The following is an 18,920-nucleotide window of genomic DNA, read 5'->3' on the forward strand; positions in this document are numbered from 1 at the left end:
CCTCTGTCAATGAATTCCATATTCCATGTAATTAACACCTGTAGAGGGAAAAGTGACTCCTTTGGTTCACTGTGACCATTTGAGATGATCGATCTTTTCAGATGATTTTCACTTGGAAGTCATTCCATCCCTCCCTCCCTCCCAAAGAGTAACCGAAAGGACTTTAAGTGGCAGGGTAGTCAGATTGGACTCAGATTCTCCACCTCCTCACTTCATCACTCAGCTCTCTACTACTGAAAAGAGAGATTGGAAGTTAATTCACAACAGACCTTTGCCACCCGAACTGAATTAGGTTTTAAAAACTTGGAAGAATGCTAGACTTTTTCCTCGAAAAATCTTTATTTGAAGGTAAGACTAAGTCACACACATTTAGGAACACGCACACGTTTACAATGTACACTGGACACGTTTGAGCAATTTCACAGCTACAGCGATTCTAGAACAAAATTCAGATATCCATGATGGGCTAAAAAGTTTCTTGGATTTTTAAGGAGTAGTTTTCTAAGCATTCAGAACTGTACAAATGAATGGCACCACACAAAGCTGCCAGCAGACATTGAGCTCTCCGCCCTGCGTGGGTTACACACCTTTTAACGTCCTAAAGTAAATGACCCTGGAAAGAATGGTAGGTTATGGATAGTTTCTAATAATGTCGCACACGATAAGCTCTATTCTAAGGGAAGAACAAATCACAGAGCAGTAGAGCCTTTAAATGGCTAGATGCTCAACCCTCTAGGCTCTCTATGGGTGCATGGGGGCACCCGTGCTGGTGTCTGGGCTTGCCCAAATTATATTTAAAGTAAAAACACTTTCTCAAGTCGCGAACTTCTCAAATGTCAGCACGAGTGGAGCTTCCAAGTGCTTTCGGTCCTCTACCGACGGCCCCCAGGCAAGCAAGCCTACCCCTATTTCAAATGGCTAGCATTTGAGAAAAGTAAACACTATTCAGGCAACTACACAGTGAGTCGAGAAGCAGCAGGAATTAGGTTTCAAATAATTTGCATTAAGTCTTACAAAACCCCAAACCACTTTTGATTAAAATGAAAACTTCCTTTACCTCTGCAAAAAACAAGGACATTTTCTGAAGCACTGGTTGATACGATGCTAAGCCCCAGTCTTAGTTTGTATTACTACACAACCAATAGTTATAGAGTAGACTTAAAGCACATCAGAGTTTTTGATCTACTTCTTAGTAACTGTACTGATGATGTCCTTTCCTCAAAAAAATAATCTTCATTTATGCAAGATGCTCGGAATTTTTTTCTTTTTTTTTTTTTAATAGAAGGGGTGAGACATCCATTTCTTTACACTTCAGGGATTCTTATTCAGGGAAACATCTTCCATTTCACACTTCACTGGAAAGGGGAAAAGTTCACAAGGAAATGGTGAAGACAGTCTTAAAGGCCGCTGCATCCTTTTTCATTTCAGAATTAACACTGAGTTCGATTCCCAGGTGAGGCGTATTTTTGTAGCTTCCACGATAGTCAAGTCCTGATACTGGACAGTAGCACATGCTTTACGTCTTCCATCTCCTCTCTTCCTGTCACTCCCCCAAAAGTTTTTTGGTTGCTTTTTTTTTTTTTAACCTGGATAAAACTTGAGTTGTACTATGATCCCAATTTCCGTTCATCTCAATTTAGAAAGGCAAAATTTCTATTGAAGAAAGGCTACACAGTAGGAGGATAACACAGACTATAAAAATATTTTCAAAGGATTAACAAAATTACAAAAAGATTAAAAGAAAGCGGGGTTAATTCTTACTTTGTAATTCTTGACTCCTCTCCAATGCACAGTCTAGCCATGTAGGTTAAAGAAGTTTGTGGTGAGAGCCCTGCTCTCTCAGTGGAGAAACCTTTCACCTCTGGAACCCAATGTATTTTACTTACATTCATCTCTGGCTTTCATACGGGCAATGAACGAGTAACTTTTGTTTCTGCGGTAGTTTTCATAGGGATCATCCAGGGCTACTCCCACTCCCTTGTACTGATCCCATTTATCTCTGATATCCCCCCCTTTAATTGGGTCCTGAATTCCTTGTTCCTTCGCTCCAAGTCCACCAGATCCACTCCATCCTTTAGAAGAGATATGGGATAAACATTTACAAATCTACACAAGGTTACGGAATTGATTGTTAAACACGTTGCCTGTTAAAACCTCAACCGCTTGGGAAGATCTGGGTCATTCTCGACATTGAGTGGCGTGCCATCGCTCAAAATTTATGAAAGCTGCACGGATCTCTTACCAAAAGCCGAGCAGTAAGCACGGCATTTGCTCAGCGCGTACTATGTGCCAAGCGCTGTACTAAGCGGGGGGGGTGAGTACGAGATAACGAGGATGATGAGTGTGGCACTTAGGAAGCGCTTACTATATGCCAAGCGCTGGGGCGGATTCAGGATAATCACACCCCACCTGGGGTTCACAGAGCGAGTAGGACGGGAGAGTAGGTACTGAATTCCCATTCTGCGGACGAGGGAACTGAGGCACAGAGAAGTTAAGTTGTTGCCCACGGTCACACAGCAGCTAGGTGGGGAAGCTGGAATTAGAACCCAGGTCCTCCGACGTCCAGACCTGGGCTCTTTCCACTAGGCCATGCTGCTTCCCAGATAATCAGGTCGGGCACAGCCCCACGTGGGGCTCACAGTCTAAGTAGGAGGGAGAACAGGCAAAACACTACCATCAGCCATCTCGAAGAAGATTAGCCCTGGGTTAAAAACCTCCTACATTGTTCTCAGTAAACAATTACGCTGAAAAGATCTATAGAGTTTGACTTTCTGGAACGTTTGGGAAAAACAGACACGTGCGGCCTCCTTTATTCGGGAATGTCATTTCTTTAGGGTCTACTGGAGAAGCTACTGTTGCTTCCTTGGGCTTGGGGAGAAGTAGAGAGAGAAACACATTCATAGGCACATAATTCCTCAGGTACTAAATAAATCATGGTTAAAGTGAAAATGGACTCTAATAACCACGAGGACATCCATACTGGTAGCCTGACATTCTGCTCCTCTACGGATTTTTGTCTGTTTTAATAACAACAATGGTGGTATTTGTTAAGCACTTACTGGGCCAAGCACTGTACTAAGCACTCCTTCCAGACGGACAGAGTCCCCGTCTCACGTGGGGCTCCCAGTCTAAGGGACCGCGTTTCACCTCTCCTTCTGCATCTCTCGGCGGTCCCCTCCCCTTCCCGTTTCTACTTTCGGATTGCGGGCCCTCCAAGGGACAAGAACCCGGTCTAATTCCCAGCTGTTTAGTCTTTCCAGGACTTAGGACGGTGCTCTGCGCACAGTAGGCGCTCGACAAACACTATCACTACCAGAGCAGTTGGGGAAACTGAAGATCCTGAATGCCTAGTGGATAAACGGTCCCTTTCAACTCGGGACTTGGTGCTATGGGAAATGTACAACTTTGCTGAAGAAAACGCCTACCAGGCTTTTGAGAATTTTCCAAGCATCCTATTCCATCACCTATATGGACAGACAAGATGGCCCGACTCAGAGAGCAACGGTTCTCCTTTGCTGCAGAAGCAAGACTATGCCTCTGCCAACAGACAGTTCCTGGCAATTTCCCAAGGGCCTCGTGCCAGACGCCACGGGCGTCGGATGCTAAATATTTCACGGCGAGTAGGGAGTTTTCACACTGACTCGTCCTTTACATCTCAGTGCTAGAAAGCTGCTACTCCCACCCTCAAAGACAAACCTCCGTTTATACCACATTTCACCTACTGGAATCTCTCAATTCAACAGCGTTCTCCATACCGGAGCCCTGAAAGGAAACGCTTGCGATCGTCTAGTGTGGACAAAATACCTTTTGGAGAACGCAGGCACAGATTGGGAAACTCGGTTCTTTGTGCGAGAGCTGACAATTTCAGAACCGAAGTCAAAGACTGTCTGTAGCAGGTACAATTATTGAGCTATTCTTGATAAGCCTTCTGGCTTCCTGGCCTGTTGGAAAACGGCAGCGAAATGGGCAGAATATACCCCCAAATGAAGTACCTCGGGACATGATTACCATATTAGAGGTCAGGCTGGATGTCAAGGAGGGCAACCATCACACTGTTCCTCCCAGCACCCTGTTTCCACGGTCGGAGACAGAATCCTGGAGCCACTAGTCTGACTCAATCGGCCTTGCTTAACTATATGACTTTAAAAAGGGGATTATCTTACCCATTTTCACCAGCATCTGATGCCCTTTATTTTCTTCTCCGAGTCTTGAATCGGGTATAGGAGGCCCGGAATTAGAACCCAAGCCAGCAGAGGAACTAAAATTAAGATGCAGGTTACACTTTACCATTAAAACTAATTCAGTGTACATAAAAATACACAACACAAATACTGATGCTACTAAATACTGACCATGAAGAGCGGGTCCCAAAACTCAGATTTTTGGAGTTGTGTTAAACTACCAATTTATGGGAGAGCAAGTCACAAAATACTACTACTACAGATTATACACATATATTTACTTGCATAATTGCCCCACTTTTTTGTGATGCCCAAAAGAGGGAAGGTTTGGGGGTTTTTTCCCCACGGTATCTGTTAAGTGCCAGGCTCTGTAATAATAATAATAATAATTTCTGATATTTGTTAGGGGCCTTCTCTGTGCCAGGCACCGTACTAAGCGCTGGGGGAGATTCAAGCTAACCAGGTTGGACACCGTCCTTGTCCCACATGGGGCTCACAGTCTTAATCCCCATTTTACAGATGAGGTAACAGGCACAGAGAAGTGACTTGCCCAGAGGTTATTAAAAGGAAGAATTAAGTCCAGCAATAAGGGGAGCAGGAAGAAAAAATAGAAGGAAAAAAAAAGGAAGAAACAGGGGAGAAGGAGAATTACAGCAAAGAGGGCATTTATCTGTATACAACAGATACTCGGTGAATTGTGGTAACCACCCCCACCCTCCCTTTCCTACCCTGCCACACACAAGCACGATAGAAAAAAACCATCCATGGCGGTTCAGGCTGTATCCCAGGAGTCTTGACCCTACCTTTTTTCCTCCCCTGGCGTGTGCCACCATTACTGCTGAAAAATGACTTTCATTTCCTCCTCAGAAATCGGAAGGAAGAAATCAGGAGGTGGGGGAAATGAAGTTAATTAAATATGGTCACTGTAATGGTCTTTGATCATTAGATGGAAAGCCCCTTGAGGGCAGGGATTGTAGGTGTTGCTTCTGCTGAACTCTCCCAAAGGCTTGGTACCAGCCTGAACTCAGTAGGTGCTCAATACATAATATTGCCGGATTGATCATTTTGAATAAGAACACAGCTATTTGTAGCTCTCCTAGTTATAACACTTACAACATTCAGAGGCTAAATTTATCTGAACCCAATCTCCCAGTTAAAACCACTTTCCCGCTACCCGTGTCCTCCCTCCTCAACTCCACCCCATCTCACCCACTCCCCAACTTGGACACACAATCTCATCAATTCTGGTTACCGTATGACCTCTACCCTCACGAGCCCTGAGGTGCGGCTCTCCGACCACAACCTCCTCACCTGCCTTCTTTCCCACACACCTCCTCCCCACAAAACTGTGGAGGGCTCTGTCCCCTTCCAATTTTCCAGTGTCATCATGCACTTTGGTCTCCATCCCCAACCTGCCTCTTCTTGGTGCACAAATCGCTCCCCCTCAACTCCCCCCCTTCTACTGAACTCAACTCTCTCACTCCCCTGTCCCTCCGTCCCTCTCATACCACCAACCCACGGCCCTGGATCACCTCCACCTCAAACTCACCCCGCCTTGCTGTTACTCTGCCTTCTCTTCCACCCGGCAACAATACCTTTCCAAACTTCCTGATTCCTATGCCCACTGCCCGCGCCAGCTGTTGCAGGCGTTTAACTCCCTCCTCAAACCCCATCCCCCTGCCATCTCTTAACCCTAATGGCCTTCCCACTAATTTCATCACCACTAATTTCATCCAAAAAAAACCACAACCTGAAACCGTCGGGCATGAACTCCCTATAATCTCCCCTGCGCATCTCCAGTCCCATCCTCGACCTGCCCCCTCTTTGGCTCTCCTTTCCTTCCCGGCAGTACTAATAATAATAACAATTACTATTATGATATTTGTTAAGCGCTTACTGTGTGCCAAGCACTATACTAAGCGCTGGGGTGGATACAACAAGCAAATCGGGTTGGACACAGTCCTTGTCCCACGTGTCCCTTCTAGACCGTGAGCCCGTTGTTGGGTAGGGAGTAAGCGCTCAATAAATACGATTGAATGAATGAATGGTCTCTGTTGCTGAATTGTACTTTCCAAGCACTTAGTTCAGCGCTCAATAAATACGATTGAATGAACATGCGACTCACAGTCTTAATCCCCATTTTACAGATGAGGGAACTGAAGCACAGAGAAGTTAAGTGACTTGCTCACAGAGCAGACAAGTGGTGGAGCTGGGATTAGAACCCATGACTTTCTGACTCCCAGGACCACGCTCTAGCCACTAAGCCATGCTGCTCACAGAAGGAGATATCCCGCCATTATCCAACCCTGGCTTAACAGACACTGTCCTCTCCTGGTTTTCCTCCTACATCTGGCCGCTCATCCTCGGTCTCTTTCGCTGGCTCCTCCTCTGCCTCCTACCTCCTAATTGTGGGGGGTCCCTCAAGGTTCAGTTCTGGGTCCCCTGCTACTCTGCATCTACACCCACTCCCTTGGAGAACTCATTCACTCCCATGGCTTCAAATGCCATCTCTGGGTGGATGATACCTAAATCTCCATCTCCAGCCCTGATTTCTCTCCCTCTATGCAGTCTCGCGTGTCCTCCTGCCTTCAAGATATCTCTACTTGGATGTCCTCCCGTCACCTCAAACTTGACATATCTAAAACAGAACTTCTTTTACCTTCCCACCCAAACTCTGTCCTCTTCCTGACTTTCCCATCACTGTAGACGGCACCACCTCCCGTCCTGTCTCACACGCTCGTAACCCTGGTGTCATCCTTGACTCCTCGCTCTCATTTAACTTACATATTCAATCCATCTTTAAATCCTGTCAGTTTGAACTTCACAACATCGCTAAAATCCACCTTTTCCTCTCCATCCAAATTGCTACTGTGTTAATTCAATCACTTATCCTCCCCCACGTTGATCACTATACCAGTCTCACTGCTAACCTCCTTGCTTCCTCTCTCTCCCCCAATTCCAGTCCATACTTCACTCTGCTGCCCAGATCATTTTTCTACAAAAACGTTCAGGCCATGTTTCCCCAGTGCTCAAGAAAGTCCAGTGGTTGCCCATCCACCTCCACATCAAACAAAAACTCCTCACCATTGGCTTTAAGGCACTCAATCACCTTGCCCCCTCCTAATGCGGCTTAGTGGATACAGCACAGGCCTGGGAATCAGGAGAACCTGGGTTCTAATCCCGGCTCTGCCACATGTCTGCTGTGACCTTGGGAAAGTCACTTCACTTCTCTGTGCCTCCATTACCTCATCTGTAAAACGGGGATAAGGGTGAGACACCCATATGGGACAGGGACTCTGTCCAATCTGATTAACTTGTATCTACCCCAGTGCTTGGCACTTAGTAAGTGCTTAACAAGTACCATAATTATAATCATTATTACCTCGCCTCGCTACTCTCCTACTAAAACCCAGCACGCACACTCCGCTCCTCTAACGCTAACCTTCTCGCTGTACCTCAATCTGGTCTATCTCAACGCCGACCTCTCGCCCACGTCCTCCCTCCTCACATCCGACAATAACTCTGCCCCCCTTCAAAGCCTTATTGAAGGCAGTTCTCCTCCAAGAGGCCTTCCCTAACTAAGCCCTCCTTTCTTCTTCTCCCACCCCCTTCTGCGTCCCCTTGACTTGCTCCCTTTATTCATCTCCCCTCCCAGCCCCACAGCACCTTATGTACGCATTTGTAATTTATTTATTTATATTACTGTCTGTCTCCCCCTCTAGGCTGTACGGCTGTTGCGGGAAGGGAAAGTGTCTGCTTACTGTTGTACTCTCCCAAGTGCTTACTACAGTTCCCTGCTGACAGTAAGCACTCAATAAATATGACTAATTACTGTTTTAACTTCCTCCCTGCCTCCTGTCTCTCCCCTCTCCAGTCCATACTACACTCTGCTGCCTGGATCATTTTTCTAAAAGGACACTTAGTCCACATCTCCCATCTCCTCAAAATCCTCCAGTGGTTGCCTATCCAGCTCTGCATCCAACAGGAACTCCTTACCATCAGCTTTAAAGCACTCGATCACCCCTCTCCCTCCTACCTTATCTCGCTGATGTCCCACTACAACCCAGCCCGCGCACACCTCACTCCTCTGACACCGTTCTCTCCATCTTCCAAACAATACTAAAATCATAACTCCTCCAAGAGGCCTTCCCTGATTCAACCTGCCCTCCTGTGTCCCTACGCACCCTTAAGCCGATCGATAATCACCCTTCCCCTGGCCCCGCGGCACTTGTGTACATACCCACCTCTAACTGATTTGTCATGCCTGTCTCTCCCTCTAGACTGTAAGCTCCCCGTGGGCAGAGGATGTGTCTACCTACTCTACCGAACTGTACTCTCCCAAGCGCTTAGTACAGTGCTGTGCACACGGTAAGCACTCAATTAAGACCATCGATCGATTAAGGCACAAATCTTACGGAGGAGTAGGGCTACGAGATCTGGATCGTCGCCTTCTTCCTGGGGAATAAGACTTTGATCTGGATCTGGACCTGGACCTGGACCGGCTGCGTGAGGAGCGGGATCGGCTTCTGCTTCTTTAATGCAATAAGAGAGGGGAGAAATAAAAAAAAATCAGTTCAATTTTCGGTCAGGTCCGCAATGAAAAAAAAAATTTCAACATCACTGTAAATTCACGACAGAAACGAAACATATGACAAATTTCCAAAGGCAATTTTTCACACGGAAATTGGGTTTTTTTCCCTGCCTGGATCGGGAGCGTGAGTAGGATCGAGAGCAGGAGCGAGACCGTGATCTTGAGTATGAACCAGATGACTTGGAAGATCTTGAATTCGATCGGGAAGAAGAGCGGCCCCGGCTCTTCGATCTACTGCGAGATCTAGAAGGTCCGCTGCAGAGAAAAGAGGCCTGAATTATCTAGGAACCGACTCGTGGGCGCTTCCGCTATTTCAGAACAAGGAGATAAATTTGTGATAACTCATCGAGTCCCAAAGTTACAAAGTCCCGGGCCAACCAAACTGCCTTCCCTCCTCAAAACCCAGGGCCCCTTGCTCCCAGCACGCTCTGCGCATGCCGGGCTGGGGACAGAAGTAACTGCTGAGCCTTCTCAGGACCCTCACCACCCCGCCTGAACCAAACCCGCAGGAAATATGTATGGTTGTACATATTTATTACTCTATTTATTTATTTATTTATTTTACTTGTACATATCTATCCTATTTATTTTATTTTGTTGGTATGTTTGGTTTTGTTCTCTGTCTCCCCCTTTTAGACTGTGAGCCCACTGTTGGGTAGGGACTGTCTCTATGTGTTGCCAATTTGTACTTCCCAAGCGCTTAGTACAGTGCTCTGCACATAGTAAGCGCTCAATAAATACGATTGATGATGATGATGATGAACCGCGGCCTCGCCTCCCAAGCGCTTTCTCGGCCCCACAGACCACCTTCCCACCCCGCCGTCCGGGGCCCGCCACACTCCAGGGAGCTGGCTCTGGCTCCCCTCCTCACCATACTAATAATAATAATAATAATGATAGCATTTATTAAGCGCTAACTATGTGCAAAGCGCCGTTCTAAGTGCTGGGGAGGTTACAAGGTGATCAGGTTGTCCCACGGGAGGCTCACAGTCTTCATCCCCATTTTCCAAACGGGGGAACTGAGGCGCAGAGAAGTGATTTGCCCCAAATCACACAGCTAAGTGGGGGAGCCGGGATTTGAACCCATGACCTCTGACTCCAAAGCCCGGGCTCTTTCCACTGAGCCACGCTGCTTCTCAAGGAGAAGCAGGAGAAGCTGCTTCACCATCAAGGAGACCCTGCCCCGTCCTGCTCGCCACCACCTCGGCGGAAAGGACAACAGCACCTGCAGTAGGAGGCTCCTCCATTAAACCTCAGGAAGGCAAGGGGCTACCGTAGCCGTTGCACTGGCTATGGGGACGCCTTGGGAATTTGGGAGCCCCAAATCCCGCTCCTCTAGACGCAGCACCCTGACTTTTTATTATTATTAATAATAATAACAGTAACGGAATTTGCTAAGCGTTCAATACGCATCAAGCACTGTTCGAAGCACCGGGGTAGATGTAAGCTAATCAGGTTGGACATAGTCCCTGCCCTACATAGGACTCACAGTCTTCATCCCCATTTTATAGCTGGGGGAACTGAGGCACAGAGAAGTGAAATGATTCACCCAAGGTCACACAGCAGACAAGTGGCAGAGCCGGGACTACGGCTCAGGACCTTCTCTCAGGCCTGTGCTCTATCCACTAAGCCTCGCTGCTTCTCTGTATGCTGTATTTGTCCTTGTTTTTTATGCTGTTTTAGGATTTCTTTGCTCCTGTTACGTCTGTCTCCAGTCCACTCCTCCAGTTATAGTCATAAAGTGAGCCTCTCAAAGGGACAGACTCTGTGTCTAATTCTCCCCTGTGATTCGTGCTTTTCCCGCGCTTAGTACAGTGCTCAGGGCACAGTAAGCACATAATACACACTATTCCAAGTGTGCTCATTTACATATGAATCTTCATTTGCCCCAAACTAGTCGTTTTTTGCTGGAAAAGGACTGCACATCTTTGGGAAGGAGAAAAATGTGGAGATCTGCCCATTCAACCCATTTTCCATTCAATCCTTATGGGACTGTTTCTACAGAAAATGAGGTCACCCTGGAATAGTAATTCAAGTTCTTGAGGAAAACCCAATTTTCAAAAAAATGTACTGTTGAGCTCGCTGCTTCACACAAGGACTGCTACTTTTAGTAGGCAACGGTACCTGGCTGGGGAAATCGCTAACTAAAGAGGTTGTTCTCAAACACTGTTAGTCTCCCCTCAGGAGGTCAAAGCTGAACATGGGAAAATATTGGCAAGAAGAAAAAAACTGGCCCAGCAAGTCTGATACTTTAAGCTTGGGAATGAACCCTTACCAGTCATTTGCACACGCAATGCAAGGTGGGCTCAACAAAGAGCAAGATTTTAGATTTCTCACCTGTTTCTCTTCTCTTGGCCTTTCCTCCGTCTGGCTCTCATTTTTGCTCTGAAGAACTCATACAGACCATTTTGTTCCCAGCCTTCACTGCAAGATAATAACGTCTCCACTTAGTGTATTTCCAGCCATTCTCTCAGAGCACAGAGAATTCGGCAAAGGGAAAGCAACGCAGCCAGAAAATCAGTCTGGAATAGCCTTTCCGAATTACCTTGGGTTGATTTGACCGGGTACAATACGATGGACAGCAGCAAAATACACCAGTGGGTAAACTCGTTATGGATAGGAAATGTGTCTGCTTATTCGACTGTACTGTCCTCTCCCAAGCACTTAGTCCAGCGCACTGCATTCATTCACTCATTCAATCGTATTCATTGAGTGCTTACTGTGTGTAGGGTACTGTACTAAGCGTTTGGAAAGTACAATACAGCAATAAAGAGACAATCCCTGCTCACGACGGGCTTACAGTCTAGAGTGGGGGAGACAGACATCAAAACAAATGGGCATCAGTATAAATAAAATGATAGATACGTACACATATACGTAAGTTCTGTGAGGCGTGGTTGGGGGAAGAGCAAAGGGAGGGAGTCGAAGTGACACGGAAGGGAGGGAGAGCTGAGGAAATACGGGCTTAGTCTGGGAAGGCCTCCTGGAGGAGGTGTGCCTTCAGTAGGGCTTTGGGGGGGGGGGGGTGATTGGCAGATTTGAGGAGGGAGGGCGTTCCAGGCCAGAGGTAGGACGTGGGCCAGGGGTCGGCGGCGAGACAGGTGAGATCACGGCACAGTGAGTAGAGTGTGCAGGCCAGGACGTAGAAGGAGAGAAGGGAGGTGAAGGGGCAAAGTAATGGAGAGCTTTGAAGCCATTAGTGAGGATTTTTCTTTGATATGGAGGTTGATAAGCAACCACTGGAGATTTTTGAGGGAGGGGGTCGGGGGTGACACGTCCTGAACGTTTCTGTAGAAAGATAATCCAGGCAGTGGAGTGAACTATGGACTGAAGTGGGGAGAGGCAAGAGGAGGTTGGGAAGGCAGAAAGGAGGCTGATGCAGTAATCCAGTAGGGACAGGAGGAGTGACTGAACTACCATGGTAGTGGTTTGGATGGAGAGGAAAGGGCGGATCTTGGCGATGCTGTGAAGGTGAGACCGGCAGAATTTGGTGACGGATTGGATATGTGGGGTGAAGGAGAACGGAGTCAAGAATGACACCAAAGTTGCGGGCTTGTGAGACGGGAAGGACAGTAGTGCCGTCCACAGTGACGGGAAAGTTAGGGAGAGGACCAGGTTTGAGAGGGAAGATAAGGAGCTCTGTCTTGGACATGTTGAGTTCTAGGTGGTGGGAGGACATCCAGATGGAGATGTCCTGAAGGCAGGAGGAGATGCGAGCCTGGAGGGAAGGAAAGAGAACAGTGGAGGAGATGTAGATTTGGGTGTCATCCACATAGAGATGATAGTTGAAGCCGTGGGAGCGAATTAGTTCTCCAAGGGAGCGAGTGTAGATGGAGAATAGAAGGGGACCAAGAACTGAATCTTGAGGGACCCACGAAGGAGACAAAGAATGAACGGCCAGAGTGATGAGAGGGGAACCAGGAGAGGATGGAGTCAGTGAAGCCAGGATTGGATAACATATTGAGAAGAAGTGTCAAAGGTAGCTGAGAGGTCGAGGAGGATTCGGATGGAGTAGGAGCTGTTGGATTTGGCAAGGAGATCATTGGTAACCTTTGAGAGGGCTGTTTCAGTGAAGGGGGCAGAAGCCAGATTGGAGAGGGGCCAGGAGAGAGTTGGAGGAGAGGAATTCGAGGCAGCGAGTGTAGACAACTCGCTCAAGGAGTTTGGAGAGCAAGGGTAGGAGGGAGATGGGGCGATAACTGGAGGCGGCTGTGGGGTCAAAGGAGGGGTTTTTTTAGGATGGGGGAGATGGGGGCATGTTTGAAGGCAGTGGAGAAGAAGCCATTGGAGAGTGAGCGGTTGAAGTTTTGTTGTCTGTCTCCCCCTTCTAGACTGTGAGCCCGCTGTAGGGTAGGGACTGTGTCTCTATATGTTGCCAAATTGTACTTCCCAAGCGCTTAGTACAGTGCTCTGCACACAGTAAGCGCTCAATAAACACAATTGAATGAATGAATGAATGTGGAGGGGGTGGCATTTGAGATATCCTCTGAAGATACTGCTGGAAAGGATGGGAAAGTTGAAAAGGGGGCCAAGAGCAGGGGGGATGGGTGATTTGGGGGAGATCAGACCTGAGAGTGCTAATTTTCTTAATTAAATAGATGGCCAGATCGTTGGGGGTGAGGGTTGGGGTGGCGGGGAGAAGCAGGGAACAGGGGGCCTGAGGAGGGAGTTTAAATGTCCAGAACAACTGACAAGGGTGATGGGCATGGGTGTCAATAAGGGAAGAGAAATAGTTTTGCCAGGCAGGAGAGGGCAGAGTTAATGCAAGAAAGGACAAACTTGAAGTGGACAAGGTCAGCCTGATGTTTAGATTTCCGCCAACAGCGTTCAGCAGCTCGAGCATAAGAGCGAAGGAGGTGGACCGTGCAGGTGATGCAGGGCTGTGGGTTAGTGGTGCGAGAGCGACGAAGGGACAGGGATGCAAGTAAGCTGAGTTGTGAGTAGAGAGGGTGGTGTTGAGAGCATCTATTTGGGCATCAAGAGTGGATAGATTGGGTACGGAGGCTAGGTGGGGTGTGATGCGCTGAAAGAGATGAATGGGGTCGAGAGCGGAGGTCTCTGTGGGGGAACAGTACAGATTTACAGGGAGAAGTGTGGGAGAGGAGGTAAATGAGAAGGTTGTGGTCAGAGAGAGGGATTTCCGAGTTGGTGAGGGTACAGATTGTGCAGCGGTTGGAGATGATGAGATCAAGTGTGTGTCCAAGTTGGTGGGTGGGGGAGGTGGGGCGGAGCAGGAGGCCGGCAGAGTTGAGGAGTGATAGATAGCGGGCAGCAGAAGGGTCACCAGGTACATCCATGTGGACGCTGAAGTCTCCAAGGACCAAAGTGGGCATGGAAAAAGAGAGAAGGAATGTGAGAAAGGAGTCAAAATGGTTAAAGAAGTTGGAGGTGGGACCTGGCGGGGAGTAGATGAAGGCTACAACAATAATAATAATAATAATGGCATTTATTAAGCACTTACTATGTGCAAAGCACTGTTCTAAGCGCTGGGGAGGTTACAAGGTGATCAGGTTGCACCACAGGGGGCTCACAGTCGATCCCCATTTTCCAGATGAGGTAACTGAGGCCCAGAGCATCATCATCATCATCATAATAATAATAATAATGGAATTTATTAAGTGCTTACTATGTGCAAAGCACTGTTCTAAGCGCTGGGGAGGTTACAAGGTGATCAGGTTGTCCTACAGTGGGCTCACAGTCTTAATCCCCATTTTACAGATGAGGTAACTGAGGCACACAGAAGCGCTTAGTACAGTGCTCTGCACACAGTAAGCGCTCAATAAATACGACTGATTGATTAAGTGACTTGCCCAAAGTCACACAGCTGACAAGCAGCGGAGCCGGGACTTGAACCCACGACCTCTGACTCCAAAGCCCGTGCTCTTTCCACGAAGCCACGCTGCTTCTACAAGAATCTGGAGGGGGTGACAGAGGCGGATGATATGGGTTTCAAATGGCGGGAGGAAGAAAAGGATGGGGGAAGTGGGATGGTGCGAAAGCGAGGGTCCTGGGGGGCGAGAAGGAAGCCGACACCTCCTCTTTTCCCAGTGAGTCTGGGAGAACGGGAGAAGAAGAGGCCTCTGCTGGAGAGAGCAGCAGGGGAGAATGTGTCGTCAGGGGCGAGCCAGGCTTCAATGATGGCGAAGAGGAGGAGAGAGCGGGACAGGAAAAGGTCGAGGATGAAGGGGAGTTTCCCCATGATGGAGCAGGGGTTCCATAGGCCACGCTTGGCAGCAGCTATAGAGGAAGGGGAGCGAGGGGGGACGGCGCTGCGGGGTGGGAAGAGTTTGGACGGGAATGAGTTGGCGGAGGCCGGCGCAAGGGGAGGAGGACGAGGGGGGCGCTGGGACAGGAGGACAGGGATGGAGTGGGGATATGGGGGAGAGGCAGGAAGGGGCTGAATTTCAGTCATTCAATTGTATTTATTGAACGCTTACCGTGTGCAGAGCACTATACTAAGCTCTTGGGAAGTACAAGTCGGCAACATACAGAGACGGGTCCCTACCCAACAACGGGCTCACAGTCTAGAAGGGGGAGACAGACAACTAAAGAAAACATGTGGACAGGTGTAAAGTCGTCAGAACAAATAGAATTAAAGCTAAATGCATATTATTAACAAAATAAATAGAATAGTAAATATGTACACGTAAACTAAATACAGTAATAAATCGGTACAAACATATATACAGGTGCTGTGGGAAGGGAAAGGAGGCAGGGCGGGGGGATGGGGAGGAGGAGAGGAAAAAGGGGGCTCAGTCTGGGAAGGCCTCCCGGAGGAGGTGAGCTCTCAGTAGGGCCTTGAAGGGAGGAAGAGAGATAGTTTGGCGGATGTGTGGAGGGAGGGCATTCCAGGCCAGGGGCAGGACGTGGGCCGGGGGTTGACGGCGGGACAGGCTAGAACAAGGTACAGTGAGGAGGTTAGCGGAAGAGGAGCAGAGGGTGCGGGCTGGGCTGTAGAAGGTGAGAAGGGAGGTGAGGTAGGAGGGGGCGAGGTGTTGGAGAGCCTTGCAGCCGAGAGTGAGGAGTTTTTGCTCAATATGTAGGTTGACAGGCAGCCACTGGAGATTTTTGATGAGGGGAGTGACATGCCCAGAGCGTTTCTGCACAGAGATGATCGGGGCAGCAGTGTGAAGTACAGAGACTGAAGTGGGGAGAGACAGGAGGATGGGAGATCAGAGAGGAGGCTGATGCAGTAATCCAGTCGGAATAAGATGAGAGATTGAACCAGCAAGGTAGCGGTTTGGATGGAGAGGAAAGGGCGGATCTTAGTGATGCTGGGGAGGTGAGACCGGCAGGTTTTGGTGACGGACTGGATGTGTGGGGTGAACGAGAGAGCGGAGTCGAGGATGACACCAAGGTTGCGGGCTCGTGAGACGGGAAGGATGGTAGTGCCATCTACAGTGATGGGAAAGTCAGGGAGAGGGCAGGGTTTGGGAGTGAAGATAAGGATGGGAGACAGCTGCCTGGGGCCTGCACGGGGGGGGAGGAGGAGGAGGTGTGGTGCTGGGACAGAGGGATTCCAGGGAAGGGGTGGGGAGGAGGGGTGAGGGGGATGCAAGGGGAGGGGAGGAGTTGGTCAGCAAAGGGGGCAGGGGAGGTGATGACTGGGATGGGATGGGCGAGGGGGGTGGGGGGGGATGGATTGAAGGGTCACAGCACTTGACCCTTAATATGCTTAATAGCATATTAAGAGCATATTAATACCCTTAATAGCAATAACAACATAATCGGGTGATATCCAAAGGAGATGGTTGAATTGTCCATGGGCCATTCAGTTCAAAAAGGCCAATGTTTAAGGGAGCCTAGGGGCTCTAGCTGAATCGTCTCTGAGGCGGTGGAGGGAGGAGTCCAGTATTCAGAGCAGTCCTGGAGATGGCTGAATTGCTATAGGGGACATGGGAGTGAAAACGCCTGAGATGATGAGCAAATAACCTGGGTTGGGCAGAGTAGGTGAGAATGCAGGTAGTTACCGAAAAGTAATAGTGCATAAACCAGGGGCTTTGGGGTGGGGGGTTAGTCAGCTACACCTGGATCTGAATGATGATGGCATTTATTAAGCACTTACTACGCGCAAAGCACTGTTCTAAGCACTGGGGAGGTTACAAGGTGATCAGGTTGTCCCTCGGGGGGCTCACAGTCTTAATCCCCATTTTACAGACGAGGTAACCGAGGCCCAGCGAAGTCACACAGCTGACAATTTGCGGAGCCCAGATTTGAACCCATGACCTCTGACTCCAAAGCCCGTGCTCTTTTAACTGAGCCACGCTGCTTCTCAATGCGGGAAGGAGGGAGGGGGAGGGGAAGCTGGGGAACAGAATGTCCCACAGTCCTGGCTGGTGACCTGGTCAGGCACAGGTCGCATCAAAGGGAGATTCTAGTGATAACGGGAGGGGTCCCGGACCCGGCACACAGTAAGCGCTCAATAAATCGGCTTTAAAGCACTCAATTTTGCTTCGGTCCCTCCTACCTCACACCTCCCAACTCTCCCCGGTACAACGCAGCCCACACGCATCTAATGCCAATCTCCTCACTGTACCTCGATCTCGTCTATCTCGCCGCCGACCACGTCCCACCTCTGGCTCATAACGCCCTCCCTCATCATATCCAACAATTAATCTCCCCACCCTCAAAGCTTCATTGAAGGCACAGCTCCTCCAAACATCCTTCCCTGACTACGCCCTCAACTCCTCCTCTCCCATTCTCTTCTCCATCACCCTTGCACTTGGATTGGCTCCCTTTTTTCACCCCTCCCTCAGATGTCAGTAGCCATAATTTATTTACTTAATGTCTGTCTCCCCCTCGAGTCTGTGAACTTCTTGTGGGCAGGGAACATGCCTACCCACCTGTTATACTGTACTCTCCCAAGCGCTTAGTACAGTGCTCTGCACACAATTAAGTGCTTAAAAAATATGACTAATAAATACCACTGATTGATCGATGTACTGGATGATGTTGGCTTTTCGTCAGTCTGTAATCAGCCTTACCTGTTTCTAGGTCTGTCGTGGGACGGTGGACTATAAAATGCTTCAACAGCGGCCAATAGTCTTTCACTGGGGGGCATTGGAGGGGGAAGTCGTATGTCTTTAGGATCCAAAGGCTTATATTCATGATCTTCCAGCTGCGGGAAATAAAAGCGTGGACGTTAAGGAATCTAGCCCTAATCACTTGGTTTCTCCAACTTGGTCAATCAAATTCCCATGGCATTCGCAGATGATATGAACAACAGATCTGCAACTAGGGAAGCAGAGTGGCCTAGTAGGTGAAGCACGGGACTCAGAGCCAGAGGATCTGGGTTCTAGTTCGGCTCCGCCGCTCACCTGCTGTGTGACATTCACTTCTCTAAGCCTCAGTTTCCTCAACAGCAAAATGGGGAATCACGCACTTGAGCCCCATGTGGGACAGGTGACTGTATCCGACCAGAGTCCCTCGTACCTAACCCAGCGATTAGAACAGTGCTGGAAACATCAAGTGCTTAACAGATACCAAAACTACAAAAACAAAAAACACCACCACCGCACGAAGAAACAAAACACAGGTGACATGCTCCTAGTTGTCTCTCAGTCGGGCAGTGCACTTTCACGAGCTACCCACTGTTCTGCATGCCTAAACGGGGAGCATGCTGGAACAACCGAACTTATTGGGGATGGAAAAAGATGACCCCCAAATTGGTGAGGACTAGTTGCAAGTCATTCGCCACCCTTGTCCAGCTCCTACCTTGACAAGTGGAGCCATCAGTCCGGCAGGCAGGTCAAAATATGGGACATTTGGGACCAGGCTGGGGTCATCATGATTAATGTGAGGCGGGCCCTGTCTCCGCATGTGAGGTGGCTGCCCGTTGAAGCCATGTGGGGGAGGGCCGAAGTCAGGATGCTGGGGTCCACCCCACGGCGGGTGCTCATTGATGCCAGGGTGAGGCAACCTGTGGCCAGGGTGGTGATGAGGGGGTCCAATCTCTGCTCGGAATGAGAAGGAACACAAGAGTTTTGTTTTTGCTCCATGGAAAGGAGGAACATATGCAATGCCGTACTTGAGCAGCTCAGTATGCCGAGAGGGGCGGAGAGAGGGAGAGGGGTGAGACACAGAGAATGAACTAGGGCACATAATGCGGAGAGTGAAATCCTCCCAAAAAAAAACAATTGCCTAGAAGC

General features: G+C 48.8%; 1 protein-coding gene across 2 annotated transcripts in view; it reads right to left on the reverse strand.

Moving 5' to 3' along the window:
• Positions 1-320: 320 nt before the first annotated feature.
• The window catches only part of LOC119950033 (calcium homeostasis endoplasmic reticulum protein), a 37,935-nt gene continuing 19,335 nt past the window's right edge, over positions 321-18,920 (reverse strand). For both annotated transcript variants that reach the window (XM_038771934.1, XM_038771933.1), the window contains 7 exons: positions 18,487-18,725; positions 17,757-17,890; positions 11,110-11,196; positions 8,884-9,027; positions 8,597-8,713; positions 4,164-4,258; positions 321-2,072 (listed from right to left, as the gene is read on the reverse strand). In XM_038771934.1, coding sequence (XP_038627862.1) covers positions 1,879-2,072; positions 4,164-4,258; positions 8,597-8,713; positions 8,884-9,027; positions 11,110-11,196; positions 17,757-17,890; positions 18,487-18,725 — 1,010 coding nt within the window. In that variant the 3' untranslated portion in view covers positions 321-1,878. The remainder of the gene's footprint in view (positions 2,073-4,163; positions 4,259-8,596; positions 8,714-8,883; positions 9,028-11,109; positions 11,197-17,756; positions 17,891-18,486; positions 18,726-18,920) is intronic.

Source organism: Tachyglossus aculeatus, chromosome X1 (genome assembly GCF_015852505.1).
Source record: "Tachyglossus aculeatus isolate mTacAcu1 chromosome X1, mTacAcu1.pri, whole genome shotgun sequence".
Taxonomy (NCBI): Eukaryota; Metazoa; Chordata; class Mammalia; order Monotremata; family Tachyglossidae; genus Tachyglossus; species Tachyglossus aculeatus.